The sequence below is a fragment of the Macrosteles quadrilineatus genome, unplaced genomic scaffold (genome assembly GCF_028750875.1).
Source record: "Macrosteles quadrilineatus isolate MER2022 unplaced genomic scaffold, UCM_ALF_1.0 Scaffold_17__1_contigs__length_3442018, whole genome shotgun sequence".
NCBI classification, from domain to species: domain Eukaryota; kingdom Metazoa; phylum Arthropoda; class Insecta; order Hemiptera; family Cicadellidae; genus Macrosteles; species Macrosteles quadrilineatus.
The window spans coordinates 456,635-479,657 of record NW_026542610.1 but is presented as its reverse complement, the minus strand read 5'-3'; the positions used below and the strand labels follow the sequence as shown (position 1 = coordinate 479,657).

At 35.1% G+C, this 23,023-nt stretch overlaps 1 protein-coding gene across 1 annotated transcript; it reads right to left on the bottom strand.

Annotated features, from left to right (window-relative positions):
- Nucleotides 1-82: 82 nt before the first annotated feature.
- On the bottom strand, nucleotides 83-23,023 carry LOC129005162 (dynein axonemal assembly factor 5-like). The gene is made up of 11 exons (XM_054433977.1): nucleotides 22,348-23,023; nucleotides 20,311-20,494; nucleotides 19,178-19,323; nucleotides 17,118-17,350; nucleotides 12,911-13,120; nucleotides 12,448-12,598; nucleotides 11,853-12,011; nucleotides 7,837-8,019; nucleotides 5,959-6,225; nucleotides 1,969-2,148; nucleotides 83-273 (listed from the first exon to the last, which is right to left on the bottom strand). Exons 1-11 carry the CDS (start codon nucleotides 22,955-22,957, stop codon nucleotides 149-151), a joined length of 2,448 nt encoding a protein of 815 aa, XP_054289952.1. The 5' UTR covers nucleotides 22,958-23,023; the 3' UTR covers nucleotides 83-148.

The window sequence follows — 23,023 nt, the reverse complement described above, 5'->3', positions numbered from 1 at the left end:
AAAAGAGACGAGTAAAGCGCAACTTGTGTTATTTAATAGATTAGGTGTGACCGACGGAGGGTTAAGGATAACACAAAAAAACTAGTTATTAAGTCTATTTTATTTATAAAAGTGTAACAAAGAAAACATAAATACAAAGAATTATAATTCACACATGTAGTTGGTTTAAAAATTGAATAAGTTCTTCACATTTGGATTTGCTTCGAAAATTATCAACCTTGATCCTGCTCTTCAACAAAGATGGTTGTAACGATGAAATCTTTTTCATTGCATCTGAAATACAAAAATATTTTCACATAGAACTTACATTAAAAAAGCATAAAATATGTACAAATTTAAAACCACATAGGGTAAGTAGGTTTTAAGATTGTCCTTTTAGCAAATTTCCTATGTAGTGAATGAGATGAGAAATTGTTGAAATTGTTAAATTTTTATGAATGAGATGAGAATGAGATTTTTATTTGCCAGTTAATAGTCCATACAAATACATTGGCACGTCAAATTAGTCATAACATAACATTAATTAAAATCCAGTGGAGTCAGTGTCCTTGACATATAATCTTATATTGAGTTTAATGGCTGATTACAAAGAAAGTTATTTATTTTAATCTTAAAATCCTTATAAATAAGTAATATTATTGCTATTGGTAACTTGTTATAAAATTTACTGCTCAAAATTAATGGTGTTTTTCTTTTATCAGTCTTAGCAAGTCTAACATAAGGAAGGTTCATATAACATTTATGACGAGTGTTTTGGCAGTGTATATCTCTCCTATATTCCAGCTTATCTAATTGTTGTCCTAAAAATAAAAGGCATTACTTGGTAAATAGAAAAAAAACAGTGTTAATATTTGGTATTCTTTAACCCTCCCAGTGTTACTTGACGAAAATTCGGCAAGCACCACACTTTGTATAGTGTTACTTGCCGATTTTTCGGCAAGCAGACATCATTTACGGCGAAGGCTCTATAACTGACTGAATCGGATTGAACTGGATCGAGTTAGGTATCGTTCTTTCCGTTACATTCTAAGCTGTCTCCAGATGTCTGTCTCAGCGCTGTATTTTTCTCCTAGCCGATCATAATTGATGCAGACAGCTGACGTGCGTGTATTTGTAAACAGCTAGGTTCCCCCGGACCGATGACTGATGTGTTTTATTACGTTTATCATTGTTTTAGTGTTAAAAATCAAAAGTAGTGATATACGTGGTGCATTATAAGAAGATTTATGTGGTTTTGAAGTGCTGGTTGATGATCCTGAAGAAGTAGGTAGTGATATTGATGTAAATTATCAGCCAGATTCCTAGCTATGGTTAGGCTATGCATTCTTAGCTAAACGCTATGTACTGAAATCAGTTTTTTGCCCATAACTTATTTATTTGCAAATCTACTTCCTTATATTATTATATATTTGTAATCCTCATAAAATTTAGAACAAAGTGGCTATTTTCAAATATTTATAGGCCTATAATTTATACAATTTCATTGAGCGCGAACTTATTTTTTTTTTTGAAAATTTTTGAAATTATATTTTTTTTACCTAAAATTTTTTTTTTTTTAATGTTCCTTATGTTTTATATATAATATTGAAGCCCATGATTTTCCAAACAAAATGGTATATAGAACATTAGAATTAACATTGTTTTAAGCTTCTCAGATCCGTTTTAATAAAACCTTGCAAATGCGCCAAAAATAGGTGGACATTAAGGCCTAAACTATGGACACTTGGAGGGTTAAAAAAGTCAATACAATCATGGTGCCTATCTACAGCAGCTATGACCCTAATTGCCTTTTGCCTTATATTGAAAATTTCTTTTGTGTGAGTAGAAGACCACCAAACAAGCAACCCAAAGCTTAGTGAATAAGCTATTTATATTTTCTATTTTGAAAATATAATACTAGTATACTGTCTATTGAATGCTCTAATTGAAGTCATTTGCAAATCCCATAACAGTTTCAGTGACACTTACCGAGCATCACGGTCTGAAAGTCGGGGTTGGGATCGTCTAGGTGCAACAACATTGTATCATAAAGATACTCCAGGTGTGATTGATAGTCGAGGGGAAGAGGTGACTCAAACAAGACACAGAGAGTGCAAACAGCTGTCTTTCGCACCTCATCATTGTTGTCGTCAAGACGTTTCAATACCACTGCAACACAAGTTACTTTACCGCCACATTTTAGGATGTTATTCAAGTTTATTATTGGCAATGAATTCCAAACACGTGGACAATTAGTTGTAGTTGGCTTCTTGGCTGTCAACTAAACTATTCATAAGAGGTAAGGCTTACTAACACTACAAACTAAATCTCCTGTGTAAGACTGTCTCACCGACAGGAACTTATAAGTAAATTCTAACATTTCATCCTTCTTTTAGGCAGCCATCCTCGGAGCACTTTACTGGCTGTCTGCAAAAAGGCGGAACTTAGTTTGTTTCTCAAAGAACTTAGTTAAAGTTCTGTCTGAGATGTGGTCTTACCAAGACCTATTTATGTTATGTGATATTATTGTATGTTGTGTGATGTTATTTTTTGTGTTAGAAAAATATATTTTTAGCCTAAAACTAATTTAAGTAGGGTCTCAATATCTGGAAGCTGAAAGGATAAGGGCAAAAATTCAAGTTATTGAATAAGCAAGGTTAGAGTGTGAAAGGTATAATACAGACAATTTGAGATACTGATACTGAGGTGTTGAATTCTAACAATGTTACATCCCGGCCTTTATAACCCAACTTTTACATGCTAAGCCTTCATAACTCTAAGCCAAGCTGTTTCTACGTACTGAAGAGTAAACAGTAGAATACAATACCTACACACAGCACATACACACAGTAGATAAACAATTTATTGTCAATGCACAGTAGGCCAAAAGTATTTAATATGCAGCGATCGATTGTAATTTAGGATAAACACAAGTCTAACCTTTTTCACAGAACAAACCAAATTGGCAACAAAAGTATAGGTTCAGAAGATAAAAAAATACAATGCAATAACAAAGAAAATGTTACTTGTTTGTTTTAAATACTGTAAGTTATAAGATGCAAAATAACAATTATTTGGGCATACACGAGTTGTGTATTTGTTCCATCGCAATAGTAATTTAGGTTATATGTGGTACAGAATTTTCTTAATTGTGACAGTAAACGTAAACACAGTCTAACAATCCACCTTCAGCTTAATATAATACATTTCCTGGTTTTCCAAAATCACAGAACTACACATTCCCAAAAGATTAAAATTTGTCTTTAACATGTCATCATCAACTACAGTACCTAATTTAATGTTGTATGTCAACACGACGACCGAAACACAAAAAAATAATCTCGATAACTAACAAGATAACATAACAGAACTATCCAAACAATCAAGAAGATTGGTTTTTCATCTCAACAAGGATAAAAAACAGCTGACTTGCCCAGTACGGCATAAAACTATAAGTAATTGAGGCACATCATTTGAACTTTGTCTTATAAAAATAAACTTCTAGTTATTGAGGCTTGTGAACAAGAAACTTTGAGTAATAGTGATTAAGTTAAGTATTGCAGATCAATAAACGTCAAAATTTGATTCAACAAAGTTAAATATCTGAAACCTTCAACGTATACAGGTATTTTTTGGGGTTTCAAGGGCATTTTGAAAATATAAGATATCAAGGAATTCAAGACATTAAGGATCGAGTTATCCAGGCCCTACTGTAATTATTCAGTCTTAGTAATTTTTTTGGGTAAAATAATTGGAAGGTTATTGATTCTGTTGGTTGGCTTTTTAGTGAAAATGTTTTAAATTTGTATAAAACTATAAAAATAATCTTATGACAAAATTTCGGGTAGAGAGACAAAATTAGATTTTAAAATACCCGTTAGTCGTCTCACCTGAAATTAGGCCACACCTTAATTTTTTTCCAGATAGCCTAGCCTACAATGAGATAGTCCAGGACTCTAACGTGTTCGTTAATTTATTATCGTTTCGAGTTTGTTGGCTCAGAATCGAAAAACATGTGAAGGTAAATTTAGAATTTTGAATAAACTATCGTGAACGTGGATAAGCCTAATTAGTTGGCAACTTAACCTTAAAGTGATTTGTTCGTTATACTTGGTAATCACCAAGTAATACGTAATACTTGGTGTCGGGAAAATTAGATTTGGTCGAACACCAGAGTTGATACGGGGTTTCTTAGATCAAATTAACGTAAGCCTGTTCGGGGTAGTTGAATAAATTCTACGTATAACGTTCTGGCAACTTAAAAGATTTCCTAAGCTGGTTAGAGTCAAAAGGCTGTGTGCTCGTTCGTGAAAAATTTATTTATTTATTTATTAAACATCATCACATTACATCAATTCTCTTGACAGGTGATTTGTCACAAAGTCTAATACTAATACTATACTACATTTGAAAATAAAATAGCTTACAAAAGAAATAAAGCATATAATAAGCTAGCTACAAACCTATGGGAGAAGCAATATCTTTCAAATATACTCATTTTCCAGATATTCCTCTAACGAGTAAAATTCCCTCTCCAAAAGGAAATTTTTTAAAGATAGTTTAAATTTAGAGAATGAGGCAATGTTTTTAATCCCAGCGGGTAATTTATTGTAAATTTTTGGTCCCATATACTGAGGGGATAAATGAAAGATTTTAAGCCTATGTTGAACTGGTTTTATAATATTTTTGAATCTTGTGTTATGTGGATGAGATTGTTGACAGTCCATGAATGTGTCGAAATCACTTTTAAACCATTAATGCCAATTTGTAAATATAAGAGCTAAAAAAAGTTAAGATTTTAAAATTAATAAATAAATCTTTACAATGTGTTCTACGGGAGACTCTGGCCATTAATCTTACAGCTCTTTTTTGGAGAATAAATATTTTTTTGGCCTGGCTTGATGAGCCCCATACAGTAATTCCATAATTCATAATCGATGAAAAATATGCGTGATATACTACTATTTGTGTTTCTAGATTAGTAGTATCCCGAATTATTGTGGGAACAAATGTTGCTGAGCGTAGTCTTTTTGATAAGTTTTTAATGTGTTTTTGCCAATTTAGTTGTGAATCGATTTCTATTCCCAAATAATTTATTGACTGTTGTGAATGAATTGTAGTTAAGTTTGTATTTACAATTATTTCTTGGTTAATATTGGATGCAGAAAACATAACATAAGCGTGCGGGGTGCGCACGACTGCGGCACAATGAAATAAAAATAATAAAAGTTCTCTATAAATGAGATTAAACAAAATAGATTCGGTAGCACACTAACCTGATGCCTTAAGATTCTACCAGGAACGGGGGAAATCTTTAACTGACCAGAATTTAGTAAGGTACGACTGTTGGATTTATCTCCAAACAGCAAACGTATTGACGGTTCGGTAGCGGGTGGACGACTGACCCTGAGGTCTGCTCCTCTGGCCCTTCTTCGCCATCACCCCTGGTGGCGGGGTAGCTAACTAGTGTCCTCCCCTCTACAATGCCGTAGAACCCCTCCTACGATGCCGTAAGCCTGCTCCTTCAATGCCGTTGTCAACGCTGGCGCGGTTTACCCCGAACAAATAAAACTTTAAAAACGGATTTTACCCCTTGACAGGTTTTGGGTTGTTACAATCTCTATTTGAAATATGTGAGCAATACAGTATTTTTAATGTTTGTACTCTTGTGTTGTAGAATTAAAAGTGAAAAATATAACATGTTATACATTCTAAGATTTTACTTGTCTTAACACAGTAGCATAAAACCTTTCAACTCATAATGCAGAAAACCTTCAATAGTTTGAACCTGCAGTAATTAGAATTTTTATTCAAACCCATATCAGGTTAGGACCGTTCGGCATTACCTCAATATATGCGTTAAATCTACAATTTTTATCTAATTTCTAGCAAGTAATTTTTAGTGCTAATCTTTCACTTATAAATCTTAAGTAAGTCTAAAAAGCCTATTACTGATTAAAAGATTCTTCCCAAGTCTACCTGGGTATATTGTTATCACATCTTTAGCAGCGAGTGCATCACTATTCCTCAAAGCTTGTACAACATGGAGCACGGCCAGTGTTGCCAACTGTCTCGTCCTGAAGGCTGAGTCTTCTACAAGCCCTAGCAGCAGGGGTACCAACTGCTCTGATAGCTGTGGTGTACACGGTCGCAGTTGCAGAGCTGCCACTACACAGCCAGTCGCAGCTGTCCGTAATGCTTCCGCCGACCTCCCTGCTCTCCATACAAGCAGTGGCTGAAGTACTTCTGTAAACAACACACGTTTTTCAAGGTGTAATTTTTATTTGAAATTCAACCCACACGATTTCTCATGCTAACTTTAGAGTTAAATTTAATGTATAAAAATCAAATGGGCGACTTAAAGAGGGAGGATTAAAGTGGAAAAGGGAGGGGTAGGAAGCAAGCTCATCTGTTAGCAATAATAGCAGTAGCTACCAAATTTAAATAGCTTGTTGATCAGCATTGTACGTGTTTTTAAATTAATGGAAAGTAAATAAATACGTCTAATAACACTTTTACCTAAGACTTTTTTTCAAACTAGCCTTTTCAATTCAGTTCTTAGAATTGAAAAGATTCACTTAACAGTATTGTTTACTTGCTTTATAGCATTGTTTTGTAACTTTACACTCCATGTTTGGACCAATGAGGTTTAAGGATTAAGAGAAAAGAAGTAAAATTGTAATGCTTCAAACGTCAACTTATCAGCTGTTAAGGCCAATTCAATTTATTATACAATGAGTAAGTTGTTGTGACAATGAGTTGTTGCATCACAATCAGTGGCAATGAGGCCACTCATAATAATTATAAAATTACTATTTTATTTATTTATTTTTTTTTTTCTAATATATATGGTGTAGCTGATTTACGGGGATAATAGCTGATAAACAAAAACATAACTTCTCTTAGACGTTATGAGTAGTGAAATATGTTATTGTTAGTAATTAAGAAGAGGTTGTAGGTAAAGTAGTGTACGCAACTCACGTAATTAGCCTTTAAGGCTATCTTTAAACGATCATTGCGGAAACTACTGTTATCATATCATAAGATGGTAAACACATATAAAAGATCAGTGGTGATCAATTTAGATTGGAGACTCCAATCATCATCAGCCCCAATAGCTGAATGACCTCAGTATGTTATGTTATAAGTTCAATATATAATTATGACAGATAACAAATAAATGGTTTTATAATTTATAATTGGTCCTCGCCGACAAGTTTTGTAAACTTGGCGAGGCCATGCTTGTAATATCCTAAATAAATATATTTGAATGATTATGCTAATGTTTCTTTTAGAATTTAATGGAATGTAGGTCTACTGTAAAAACATTATTCAATAACCATGGTATGCATACTTTTAATTTATAATTAGATCTCCACGGAAAGCCACTGATTCCACTGCCTTAAATTAAAAGCTAGCCATTATAACGTGTATTGGAGTGACGATGACCATAGTGTAGGTAACTTATAGCATAGACAAATAGAATAAATATAGACCGTCAGATGTGCTGCGGTTAGCATAGGTTCTGGTGTCCACCGCTAGGTTTGCCGTGAAGTTACGGCGCACACCGCTGCAGCGTCTGCTGGTCGCATACGGCTCCTGCGCTCCTCGCCTGCAGCGGTGTGCGCCATAACTACACGGCAACCCTAGCGGTGGGCGCCGGAACCTTCTTTTGACAGTCTATATTTATTCCATTTGTTTATGCTAATAGTTATTAAATCAATCAACAATAAATGGTTCTGCAAATATTTTTTTTATTTATTTTAAAGATTAAATCAAGTTATTTAGCCACAAAGGTTTTGAGTAACTAATGGTACTCCATTTTATAATTCTCATACTAACAGTGAGTTGACTGACCTGTGCACGTACGGTGTAGGACAGTGTCTAAGTCACTGACTCTGGCGAGGGTGGTCCCGGTGTCAGTGAGGATGTATGAGACAGCCATCAACATCTGTAGAGTAGCCTCTGGGTCTGACTGTGGCAACAGACAAGTACTCAGCACTGACAACACCACTTCCATGTTGTCTCCAACTGCTGCACCTGTGTCAAATAATACATTTACCTACGACCTTTTTTAAAGTAGCCATTTCAGTCCAGTTCTTAGAATTGAAAAGTTTCACTTTACAGCTGTTTACTTTCATATCCGCATAGTTTCATTTCATATCCGCATAGTTTTCTCATATCCACACAGGTAACGGACCAATGAGGTTCAAGTATTGAGAGAAAAGAATTAAAATTGTAATGCTTCGAACGTCAACTAATCAGCTGATCAGCTGATCAGTTGACCAATTTAATTGTTGATCCGACTTGTTCATGTTGATACTCGCGTATTCTTAATTAAGTTGGTGGAAGTCCAAAAATAAATGAAATATTTGCCGAATTGTACCTGATACAATATTATTTATGGTAAGAATGCTGCTAGCAATGTAATATTTAACGAAGTTTAACAAACACGTAATTACAGGAAATCAGCTGATTATACAATAAGTCGTTGCATCACTTTCAGTGGCAATGACAATACACGAAAACATAACCTCTCTAAAAAGTTATCATTAGTGATTGTTAGTAATTAAATCCAGATTGATAGTAATTAAAAAACGGTCGTAGGTAAAGTAGTGTACGCAACTCGCGTTAATAGTCTTTACGACACTCGTAGAAGTTTTTAAGGCACTCGCCAAGGCTCGTGCCTTAAATTTTCTACTCATGTCGTAAAGACTCACTTAACGCAATCGTTGCGTAAACTACTATTATATGTTGACTACAAGATCCCCGTCCGTAGAAAGAGCACACAGCTAGTCTACTCTAAAAATCATAAGTTCCATTTAGTTTAAACACCACAGTAATTACTGTATTAGAAAATTGTAGTTTACACAACGATTACGTAAAGCTAGTGTTAACGACAGGAGTAGAAAATTTAAGGTAAGAGCCATAGCGAGTGCTTTAAAAACTTCTACGAGTGTTGTTAACACTATTTACTTGCGTACACTACTTCAACTATGACAGTATTTTAATTAACGAAAATCACTCCTCATAACTTCTAAGAGAGGTTATGTTTTCGTTTCTAACCTCTCATTGCCAATGACAGTAATGCAACGAAACATTGTACCAAACACTAATTGAACCATTCAACAATTAAATTGGCCTAAACAGCTGATAAGTTGAAGTTCGAATCATTAAAATTTTACTTTTTTTTCTCAATCCTTGAACCTCATTGATCTGTCACCCAGGTTGTTATGTAAAACTATGCTGTTATGAGAAACTTTTCAATTATAAGAACTGAACTGAAACGGCTACTTTAAAAAACGGTCGTATATAACGGTAAAATAATAAGATTATTGATTGATTATACAAAATTAACTTAAATATTGTGAGATACAAAACTCTGTTCACAAAGTTTTGGCGGTTTTAGTGGAAATTCACGCACTATTTTATTTATTTATTTTGCTTAATATATATGGCGCAGCTGATTTATGTTTTCAGCTGTTCCTAAAAGGTAAAGGTAGGTTCAAGTGGAGGGTACAGATTTCTTCCCCTAAAACAGCATAAGATTACATTATGAGATTATACAATACTTTATTACTCACAATTACAATACTTTATGAGATATAAGATATGGGATTACGATTAACTTTGAACACTCTCATAACATTTTTTTTTTAAGAGGTTGGCGACCTCTTTTAACCTTACATTTGCCCGTCCACATAGACTACAGATCTGTGCGTGGAACGTATCCAGCAAAGCAAGGGGTGAGCCGGTATAGTACGAAGGTGAACTGTACTGATAATTTTAGTGGCAGTGACCAGGATCCGAACCCACGACATCGCTGCCTTGGGCCAGAAGTCTGTGACGCTACCAACTGAGCCACCGACTCACCAAATATATAATCTCACAACTTTTAACTTATGTTTGAGGCGTTCTGGTGTTTTAAGGAATATAAGTGATGTTTATGATATAGGTTATGAGTTATATTCATATATTCATATTCAAACATCTTTATTCGTCATAAATCATGTACATTGGTGGTACAGCGAATAGTGTCAGAATACTTAAAATAAAAATACTATTTCTATGTATGGGAGGTGGAAAACTCCTCAAAAGAATATAATGCTAAATTTATTAAATAATCTTTTAGAGTTTTCTTGGACTTAGATAGGCTTAGGTTTGTTTCTTTTTTTATGAATTCAGGGTCAAAATTTAGAAACTCGTTACCAGCGTATGAGGGTTTTTTTCAAAAAATTTTAATTTGTGAGGCTGGACCACAATCTCTTCTCCTCCTGAAATTATAAGAATGTACTGAATTTATTACTTGCTCAGATTCATTTTTTTGGCGATAAGAATAATTGTTTCATAAATATATTGCCCATAAACTGTAAAAATTTGTAATTTCTTAAAATGTTCTTTTGCCGAATCATCCTGTTTAAGCTTAAGCATAATTCTGATAGCCCCTTTTTGCCGCTTCAGAATGCCATCTATATTACATTTTTTTGTTGACCCATATAATGCTAAACCGAATGAAAGATGAGAGTGGATGTGAGCAAAATATATACTTTTTAGGGTTTAAAAATTACAATTACAAAATTACAATAAAAGGACATATTTGACAATGCATAAATTCCGGAGTTAGTTTTAGTCAAAACATTCTGTGTGTGTTTATCCCGATTCAAATTTTCATCTATTGTTCAACCCAGAAAATTTATTAGATTTTCCTTTTGAATGTTATTTGAGTTGTAAGTTATTGTTGGCTCTTTTGTAATTTTGTTCTGAGCTGTTCTAAAATTTATAAATTTTGTTTTTTGTGAATTTAATAATAAGTTATGATTGTAGAAATAGTTTCCAATATTCTCTAATTCTAACATATGTAAAAATTTCAGTTTCTTCTGGAGAGTTAGATGATACAATCAAATTAGAATCATCAGCGTAAAGACATAATTTAGAATTTTGCTTGTAGGTTAAATTATCTTCCATGCCTTTAAGGTAACACAAAAAAAGCAAAGGCCCCAAATTTGAACCTTGTGGGACCCCAAATTTAATTGGTTGATAAGTTTATGATGATTTGATAGTTCTATGTTGACTATGTTGAATGATTAGTTAGACTACGTTATGTTGATTAAAATCTTACTGGAGATATAAAAGACGTTTACATTCTTAATCAAGTCAAGCTCAAGCCTAGCTTTCGGAAAAAAGCTTCTCAAGTTCTTTTAAGTTGAACTTGTGTGAAAAACAAAATATATCCCGTCATGATGGCACTTAAACACTTCAAAACCAAAGCCTAAATAAAGCTTGGGGCATTATTTTGTTGAATTTCCCCTGTGAGCGCTAGTGTGCTTACAGCGACACTTCGCGGCCAACAGCGGCATAGTAGCTCAGTTGGCTAAGGCGTTACACACTGACGATTGAAGAATGTAGCGTTGAGGTTAAATAAATGGTGTCTGGTTCAGGTGGAAGTTGAATTATTGAGTTTAATAGGGATTGCACACAACACCAGTTTTGCTTCTTTTTGCATTAGTATAGAGAAGGAGAACAGAGATTTTTTTTTCTTTTACTTTACTTAAATAAGGACATATCGGGTTGAAATAATTATATTATTACAAAGGACATAAAAGGACATAACCTAAAAAAATATTAACAGAGAAAAAAATAAAATAGGCCTAGGGCTTTAAAAGTGATGAGGAAATTTGTCACAATTCTTCTTGTTTTAATGCATTATAATTTAAAAAAGTAAAATTGTATATTACAAGCATAATGAAACAAAGAGTTTAAAGGAAATGCCACATTAGTTTATTTTATAACGCACAAAATTTAAATGTGTATAGTCATAAACTAAGAATAAATCAAATATACCGATATTTAACCCAACAAGACCCAATACCTACCAGCATGAGTGAGAACAGCCTCAAAGATGAAGCGTTGTGGAGTCAGAGGTGACCAGTCTTTCACAGAGGCTGATATTTCTTCCAACAGAGTAGCGGAATGTTTATCATAGAGGTCTTGAAGTTCAACACTACAGAGCGACGCCAACTCTTGCAAAAGCTCTACAACCGGAAAGAGAATAACATCACTGTTGAAACTCTTTCCATACTAACAAGAGAGGATTATATTTGTGATGAAAATACAATTTGGTGAGATGGTCCGTGTGAAACTTTGTTACAGTCTAAGACCACCTGTTTCTTGGCCAGGACTATTTGTTATAAGCCTAATGAGTAAGGGCAACTAGGTTCACTTTAAACCCTTAAAGCCAGTGACTTGTAGAGGGTGCAAAACAACCACTCAGCTACCCAGCAATATACATACAAACACAAAATAAACATGTTACATGATAAGAGTAATCCTTGTAATTCATAACCTCAAGATCCCTTCTCACTACTTACAGTCTGTTGAAAACTGTAGCATAACATAATATACATTCTATTTCACTAGTTCCCTGAACCAAAGACTTGTATTTAAAAGCTCAAGATTAGGTAAAACTACCTTTAGCTTGGGTAGTGATGTGCGATTCAACAGCTAATCCAAGAACCGAGACCAACACCGTGAACAGCTGTTGCCTGATGACTGCCACGTCTTCTCGAGACACAATGAGTATAGAACGTACAGCATTCATCAACTGCTTCTGGTACATAGCCTGGGTGAATTATAACAGGACATTAAACATGTATTTAAAATTGAGGGGGGGGCAACGACACTGTGACGTGGAGGGGGGGGGGCTATACGTAAAAATTTTAACGAATGGTGTTTTTGGCCTCTGGGGACATCAAAATGAAAAAGTAAATCGGTCTTGGGCCTAGGTCTTACCTACGGTAATAGCTACTTCCCTATAGGGTAATTCGCTAAAACTCATAAGCTATATGTTATCTTTTAAAAGAACATTTATACTCCAGAAATATTTGACAAGGCATTGTTAATCTCACACGCAAGCCGGAGTTTTCAGCCTTACCTGTCTGCTATGGCAAACATTGTCAGTTGCCAAGATATTAGCCAGGTCTACCAACTGAGGTTGTACTGCTTTTCTGGGAGAACTCCTGATCACTGCTGCCAACACACACACAGGCCCTGGCCCTGTACACTCCTGCACACTGGGCTTCATCAGACGCCAGTAGACGTCGGTGGGGACAAAATATCCCAGCATCTCTGCAGCCCTCTCAATCTGGATACCACAAAACCAACATGTTATGATGATAAAAATGTGATTTAAATAAATAATTAATTCATGCAACCAAAGTTATTTTCAATTAAAATTTAAAAAGTATATAACCATATAAAACAATGGGCAAAAAAAACTAAACAAAATACAGCTATCTATTGACATTCATTTTTTAGACAGATGACTGTCAGTGATCGTGAACAATGCGTACAAGCAACCTAGAACATACGACTCATTTGAATAAAAAACCAATTTTTTTATTGGTGCTATGAATCGCAAATGACACAGATAACATCCAAGTTGAAGATCTTCTATCCTCTTTTGACATTGTTAGACTAAATCTGCCGCCTACTAGAATTACACATGAAACTAAAACCTCAATAGACTGGATCTGTACAAACATAGACCCAAAACATATCCAGACATCCATTATCCTGTCTGGACTCTCAGACCACACTGCCCAAATTGCCACTCTCCAACTACCATCAGAAAAAATCACAAAGTCAATTAAGGAGAAAAGAAGAACTCTCAACAAAAACACCATAAATCTATTTAAAACCAGGCTCCATGAACAACCCTGGGATTGTGTCTACCACATAGAAGATGTCGATGAATCTTATAACAACTTTCACAGGGCTATCCAAGGAATACTAAATGAGACCTGCCCAGTAAAAATGACAAGGAGAAAACAACACAATCAAAAAAACTGCTGGGATGCTGAATGCTCTAGACTAAAAAATCTATATATAAATGCCCTGGAAAAAGAAAACCGCACAGGTCTACCTGAAGACAAAGCAGAAACCGCAGCAAGAAAAAGGGACTATGACCTAAGACTAAAGACTTTGAGGAAAACTCAAACATCCGACTATATAAGCAATGCCGACAACAAGTCCAAGGCACTCTGGCAGGTTATAAATAATGAGAGAAAATCAAGTACCAGTATAGCAAATGAGTGGGAACTCCTAGTAGATGGGGAGACATTACAGGACCCAATCAAAATAGCAAACCACCTCAACAGTTTTTTTGCTACAGCCGCGGAAAGGACACTTCAGGCAAACAACACCAACACACACACCAGAACCCCTGAAATTCCTCCTTTAACAGCTAACAAACTAAAATTTCAGCTTGCAACACATAACGAAGTACTAAAAGCAATAGACTCACTTAAACCAAAAACTTCATCTGGCACTGATGAAATATCAGCCAAACTGGTCAAAACATGCAAAAATGAACTGATTAACCCACTAACAGCACTCATAAATAAGTCTCTCAAACAAGGGGTCTTCCCAACACAGCTCAAAACTGCCAAGGTATACCCTAAATATAAAAGTGGACCAAACACAGATGCTAAAAGTTACAGACCAATTTCACTTATACCGACCTTCTCTAAAATCTTTGAAAAAATCGTCCTTAACAGACTAATATCCCATCTAGACCAAAACCTGCTGCTCACCAGCCAGCAACATGGCTTCCTTAAAGGAAGATCCACTTCCACTGCCTTAATACAGCTCACCGAGCACATAATAGAACAACTAGAAGACGGCTCCTCAGTCACAAGTCTGTTTCTGGACTTTAGCAAGGCCTTTGACTGCCTTAACCACAAGACACTTCTTAAAAAATTGGGAGCTCTGGGTATTGAGGGAAAGTCTAAACAATGGTTCCACAGCTATCTTAATGGCAGACAGCAACTAGTTGAGATTCAGCATGTAGAAAAAAACACTCGCCATAAAATACATTCCGAAACTGTCCCTATACGGAGAGGAGTACCACAGGGATCAGTTCTCGGACCAGTCCTGTTCCTCCTCCTCACAAATGACCTACCAGACCAGCTACAAGAATACTGCCAAACCACAATGTATGCAGATGACACTGTCATCACACTAACCGACAAATCAACGGAAACTTTAAACCGAAACATCAATATAACCTTCAACATGACTAAACTATATTGTACAGTAAACGAATTGGCTCTAAATGAAAAGAAAACTGTTCAGCTGAACTACTCTACTAAAAATAAAGACACAAACGTATTAATCCCTGGGATAGAAGCACAAAATAGTACCAAATATCTCGGCATTATCATGGATTCAAAGCTGACATGGAAACAGCACATTGACCAACTCTGCAAGAAGCTACGCTCTGGCATTCATGTCATCAGGCGAATGAAGCAGGTTGGTGGTCTGGACACCGCAAAAACAGCCTACCATGCCCTGGTCGAGTCACACCTCAGGTATGGTCTGGTGGTCTGGGGAAGTACATCCAACAACTACCTAAAAAGAGTACTTATCCAACAAAAAAGAGCTATAAGATGCCTAGCAGGCCTTCAATATCAAGAAAGCAGTCGTGATGCATTTAAGGAACTAAAAATCCTCACACTGACATCACTTTACATCCGTGAGGCAATTCTCCATGCCATCTCCACAAACCAAACAAGAAACAGAGACATTCACCATCACAATACACGGAACGCCTCAAGCTTTGCAATACCACCTCACCATCTAAGTCTCTTTGAAAAGAAGCCATCGTACAAAGGGGCCCTGTATTTCAACAACCTACCAGAACAACTTAGAAATGAACCAACTCACCGTTTCAAGAACCAATTAACAACATGGCTGCAAGAAAGGCCATTCTACTCAGAAAAAGAATTCCTTGACAACCAGCTTTAACAACATATTAAATCAACAAATTTTAATTATTATTCTGACGCATGTACTGTTCTCAACGAATATGTAAATAAAGATCATTGTCTATTGTCTATTGTCTATTGTCTATGAATGAGTTTAATGGCAAGAGGTGGACCAAAGGTGACAGGCAATCACAACCGACATTCTATTGCCAACATAGCAAGACAAAACACAGACCAGTAAGTCAGTAACTATTTTTAACTTGTTTTTTTTTTTATTATTAATATTCCTAAAAGTTAGAAGTAACCTCCAGTGACAAATAACCAAGCATAAAACAATAAATTACCTAATCTGAACAATATTCACTACTAAACACAGTAACTGTTATTGCTTTAATGTACTTTTGTTTTCAATCCTATCTTTGTTCTAGTAATCCTATAGTGTTATAAACAGTGTTGCCACCGTCCTGAGCTCGCTCATATAAGCAAGCAACTAACAACTGTCCTTAATGTCATTATCATCCGTGTCCTTTCTGTATGTTTATGTTAAATTTATGAGAGAGTCTATCTTACAACTAATTGACCACACCAATACAGCTAACAGAGAGAACTTGCTGGGATCGGCCGCTTTACTCACTCAAAGAATTTTTCAATTAAAATCTTACCCACGGCTCTAAATTATAATCCCACACTATTGTTATTTTTTTACAGCCCTACAATCTGACACCATTAAATCTCAAGTTATCACAAATTCTGAGTGAAGATACAATTGAATCTAGGAATGATAAGCTAATTATGGCCTAATGGTTGGTGGAATGCATGCTCAGAAAAATATAGGATTGAAACAAATACTACAAATATTTAATCATACAATCCGTGGTACAAAATAAATCTTCTTCACATTGCACAATGCGCTTTGCCTTCTCTTATTTCAATTTAGCAAACTTCTAGGGTTTTTACAAATTGTCCATATTTTTCAGTCTCTGAATTTTCAGACTTTTGGAAAATGAACTAGACAGCTTCTATATAGACCAGCTGTAGCATGGTTTTTAATAAAAAAAAAACATAGTAGAATGAGCCACTCACTGTGTTCAACAGTCTAAAATTTGGTATTTTCTCACTTAGCGTTTGTTACTGAGATAGTTGATGTGACATAAAAGATGGTATAGGTTAAAACAAATTTTCCTAAGAGTTTGAATTTGTTAAAATTGGCGTATTCGGAAGAAATCATTTAGCCTACTCCGGTGGTAAATTACAGGTGGCTAAATACAGGTGGCTAAATTCAACTACCATACACACAACGGATTCAAAACTGAAAACAACTTCAACACATGAATGGTATGTCTAGTTTTATCAACAGTTAAAGACCAAACTCACATTGTCAACCACTCGAGCATCCGCGTCTCCACAGGCTCTGTACAATGCAGGCAATGTTTTCTCCAAGTGCTGCGTAATGTTGGCCTCTGCGTGTTGCACAGTGACACACAGTAGCTGCGCAGACTTGACTCTGACATCAGCCTTCCAGTCGTCCAGTTCGGCCACCACAGCAGGTAGATATCTGGATAACTCTCTCTGTACCAGAGTGCGGCATCCGAGGTTAGGCCGACACACTACAAACGTCCAAACGTCAAAAGTCAAATTTAAATAAACATTGAGGACTTTGTCAGGCTTATCTGAATGAATAATGAATAGTCCAATGGCATAAGAAAGACAAACTTAATTTAACACTGTACCTCTCTTCCCAACTTAAACCTTCCTTTGTTTGAAATGCTGTCAGTGACAGTAAAATGTTCTAACTATTTTGTTTCACAAGCCGCATTAGACTCTTTCCCATTCAGGTGAGCCTATTGTCAAATACCACTGCCACAGCAAACCTGCAGACTAAGTAAACTGCTGTATGTCTGATTGGATTTTCCCTCAAATATTTCCATAAACAAGACATATCTATTACACATTTAAATAACATTAGATTTAACGAGTACCAAAGTTTGCTGCTACGGAGAAGGTTGTATTTATTTCTCACCAAATGTTAATAGTAGGCCTAAGAATTAAATAAATAAATTTGCCAATTTTGATCAACATACAAGGCCTAGGCTATAGAAATTTTTAGACGGATACTCTGAACCACTTCAACCTCTAGACCCGCCAAACCCGACAAGATACAGAGAAAAAATAAAAATGTGGTATGCCTGTAGTTAATATTTTATTTTATTTTTATCCTTCAATACAATATACCATTTAGGTAACATTGAAGCAGTTCATGCACTTATCATTATTACTTCAGTGGGTTTCTTGATGATAATGTCCTTTCACTTAACTTACATGCTAATATTGCGACAGAAAAACTACCATGGTTAAAACTAAGAGCGACACAGATTTTTGTTTCAAGTCCAGTTATAACTTTATATGCTTTACTCAAACTATTTATGGCAAAAAATATCATTTTAGCGAATTTCCCTTATAGGGAATAAGCTATTACCGTAGTACTCATGGTAAGACCTGGACCCTGGACCAATTTACTTTTTCGTTTTGAGGTCCCTAGAGGCCAAAAACACCATCCGTTCGAATTCATACATATATATATATATATTTATATATGTGTCCGTTAGCGCGATAACTCGAGCAAAAATCATCCGATTTTTATGAAATTTGGTACAAATGTGTAAACCTACGTTTACTCGAACGAGTTCGCGAACCAGCATGATCGGACTATGGGAAGAGGGGTTTATGGGGGGTTTTATGGGGTAAAAATTGGTTTTTCCCATTTTTTACCCTAAAAACATAAAATTTAGCAACTTCTTTCCAAACCATTTTGTAGAGCTTAAAAAAACAAATAATTTAGTATATTGAAGCGTTATCATGCGCCTAATGGCTACGGAGAAAATTAAAAAAATTTTAAATTTAAAATTCCCATGTTATTCTTATGGAGAAAAATGGTAAACTGTTGTAGTTTGCTTGTTTATGAGCATATTTTGATCAAATTTGGAAAATGCATTCATTTCATACTAAACTATTAACATTGTACAAAAAAACACTTTTTTACCACCCTCCCTGTTGCAGCAAACCTAAGTACTCGTTAAACTAATGCTATTTAAATAGGGAATAAATGTAATATTTTTAAGGAGATATTTTAGTGTAAATCCAATCAGGCAAATGGAAATTTGCTTAGTCTGCAGGTTTGCTGCGGCGGGGGTATTAGTTTATAGATTGTCTACTTAATTGTGAAAAATAATGTGTTTCATCCGAAGGCTACATTATGTAAGTTTGTTTAGCTTTGATTTGTTACAATGTCAATATTATATATAATATTATTAATAATCAATATTATTAATGGTTTACATTAATAATATTGCCAATTTCATATGATACCACTACTAATACTTATTGACTATTAAGTATTAATACAGCCTAGGATACAAGTTTATAAATAAACAAACCGTTTGGTGGATAATGGGCTAAAGTTTCTTGCAAATAGTCTATTTTGTCCTTAAGGTCATTTTCATTTTCCTGCACAAACTGAATTCCCACTTTGCTCCAAAGCTCTTCTGCTTTGCTACGCTGTTCTGTAATCTCTTCTGACAGACTGCAAAAATTAATTTCAAATGTTATGAAAGTAGGCCTAATACAAATCAAAATTAATCTAGATGTTAAAAATTAAATGTTAAAGCTGAAAACAAAATGTTCATTGTGTAATAATATATTGACTTTAGTTTGTACTTATGAATAACTTCTTGATCAGCATCGTACGTGTTATTAAATTAACTGAAAAATACAAAAATATATACGTCGAATAACACTTGAAATAATATATTTACACTTATACTACTATTACTATACTACTATTATTACTATTATTACTATTATTACTACTATTACTATATTATTATACTACTTATACTAATATATTTACTTATCGAGTGGTGATCGATTTTGATTGGACAATATATTATTACAAGTGTTATTAGACGTATATATTTTTGTGGTACTTATATAACAATATGAAAACAAATAACTAGGCCTTATTTAAATATGAATATAACTCAACAAAAATGGTTGTAAGCTGTGCCTAGCATGTATTGCCGCCTGGGATGCTGAGAACTTCTATACTTGGGCTTTTGGTGTCCGAATATTTAGTGAGCTTAACAGTTAGGTGTGATTAGTATATTATCATTACCTACCCTAGCCCACTATTTGATGGGAATAGACAGCATCAGTTTAGTCACTATGCCACTAATTCCTGAACTCTTTCTAGATTCATTATGGTATGGTAGAGTTTTATAGAAGAGGTTTTCTGTGGTAATTATACACTTTCTGCTATCCAGACTTTGTAACAGGTGGGAGTCTGTTAAAGGATCGGATGGCGCTTATAGCCAATAGGATGAGGGAGAACTTGATATAAATTTACAAGTTAAGGCAATGAATAATCTCTGATCCTCAATGGGTTCAAAATTAAATTGGTTGGTAATCATCTCATTTGTGTCCTTAAGCAAGTAACATTGACCACATACAGCTAGCTCAGACAGAAACCCTCAGGCCTTAGATTAAAATTTATTTTACTAAATTATTTTACCTTGTCAACATTAGAGGGATGAGTTTATGGAAGTATGAGTATCTGTCCGGCAACTCCAGTAGCCAAGTTCCCACTACATCTGCCACGGCAGCCCTCACAGCGTGGTGTTGGTCAAACAGTCGCTCTGCCAACGGTCCACACACGTCGTTCAAAGACTTGTTGTTTCCCCAGCGCACCACCGCCCCTGAAACCAAATACCAAACATATGATTTTGTTATCTACCAAACATATGATCGTTACAAATACCAACGCTGATCTCGTTGTCTTGCACAAGCTCCTTAATGGTTCACTTGACTGCCCTGATATGCTTCAGCAGATTCAATTTCGGACTCCTCAACGCACCCGTTCGAGAGACTTGTTTGTTAGACAGCACCACCGCACAAACTACGAGATGAATGGCTCTGAAATTTCCCATGTTAACCTTATGAGTACTTATATTTAAATGGGATTAAAGAATCTTAACAGCTGGTTAATACAATACAACTAAATAATTTGATTCTGTGATGTTCAAAAGCATTAAAAAGTTAATAGGTTTACCAACAGGGTGCAGCACTATTATTTTTTTTTATTAATGACAACAAATGATTTGCAACCAAAATGTGAGTGAGCGTAGCGAACGAGCTGAACCCGAAGGCAAGTGAGCGCAGCGAACGAGCTCCAACCTAAAGGTGAGTAAGCGTAGTAAACGAACTTCAACCAGGACGTGATAGAGCGATGCGAACGAGCTCATCTTGAAAATGAACGACCATTTGACATAAAACCACATTAAGACAGGACGACGTCTGTCAGGTCAGCTAGTATTTATATATTTGAATAATTATGTAGCCTATACTATTATAGGTACTTACGTATTAAACGGAGGCCACCTAACCTTCAGATTCGATTCGATTAGTAAACCTTCACCATCAGCAAGTTTGGTTGGTTAGGTTAGGTTAAGATAGTTTAATTTTATAAAAAAACATATATTTATGATAACCCAACCTAACATAACCGCTGCAGCGCGCTGTAAAATATGTGGCCTCCGTTTAATACGTAAGTACCCTATTATATCTAAATGCAGGGACTTTCTTGGCAAGGCTGTGTTCTGTTAATTAATAGTAGGCTAGTCTATTTGTATTGTTATTTTTGTTATTTCACTGTATAGGCCTTATGTATATTATTTATGTTATTTGTATAAGTTATTTATTGTAAATGTTATTTATTCTAGGCTATTTGAATCATTATGCACATTCTTTATTACCAAATTCATCTATTTTCATTAAGGCCAGAGCGAATGCTACATTATTGTTATTAATTATTGTTTCCATCTTGTTTGTTGTATGAATGTAAAAATGAAGTTGTCCGTTGGTATGTAAAATAAAAAAAAATAAATAAATATTTTGTATAAACCTACACATTATCTTACTTCAGGCTATAGGCCCTACCTACGGGTTGTGGCATTACCTATTACCGTGTCTGTCTTCATCTTTTACCCAAAAGAGATTAATAGGGTCACAAATTCAATATAGCCTACATAGGTACGGTAGGCTACCTACATTTAAAACAAACTGATACATACAAACATATGTTTTAAAAAGTTGGCATGTGGATTAATCAACAAATTTTGGAAATGTCTTATCAAAAAATCCTTTAGAGAATAGTTTTTAGCTCTGGACTTGAGGAGAGGGACTAGCTTGAGCATTATCACTTCTAGATAAAATCCATTAATGGTTTGGCGGAATTTGCACACAGGACCTCAAGGACCAAAGTACTGCGCTCTACTATTAGACCAGCTCGCTCTTGCCATAACTAGGCCTACACTGAAATATTGCCTTTTGGGTTACCGGGTACGTTATTGTGGACCTATCCCTTGTAAGCTAAGTTAGTTCCCTATACCACACTCCACGAAAATTCATCAGTTGAAATCAAAATAATTAAGTACTGGGCATATAGGACTTGCCAACATATCAAAACCTATGATTAGGGAAATGTAATAAAAACACCAGAATTGTAGGCTACGGTAAACACGTTTAATAGGCTACAAAATATTTCACTTACCAATCGCTTTGATACCAGAAACTCTAATTCGATACTGCTGATGAGTTAGTGTTTGGGTTAACGGAATTATGAGAGATTCAGACTGCATATGAAAATATTGTGGTGTAGATTTTGCTAATTCAGCCGCACAGTCACAACTTTCCTTCTTTACCTTGGGATAGGGGTCAACTATTGTCTTAGACAATATATTTATGAAATCATTTATATATTCAAACAAATTATCAGTGTATTTGGATACTACTTGCTGCATTAACAACACTAAACAAAGTCTTACTTCCTCAGAGTTCTCCAACACTATGTCTCCACTTAACCTCTCTGCAATCATGGGCATTATAGAGTTTATATATTCCTCTTTAGCTGGTAATAATGTTACAACATCCGTTACGAATAGAACTGCAGATTCTCTTACGGCTTCAGAATTGTCTTTGAAACATCTAATGATGTGTTTATGGATGTTATTGTATAAATAAGAAACAGAAACATCAACTCCAGCCGAAAGGACTTCTTTCTTTATATTTTCCAAAGCTCTTTTGCGCTGTTTTTTGTCTTCACTGGTTAGTTCATTGCAATATTTGTTTAGCTGCAAATCTAGAGAATTTGGAGAAGTCATTTTACCTACCGCACATTAAAATAATTTTCACAAAAGAGATAAAGTACGCCACTACTCAGGACCACA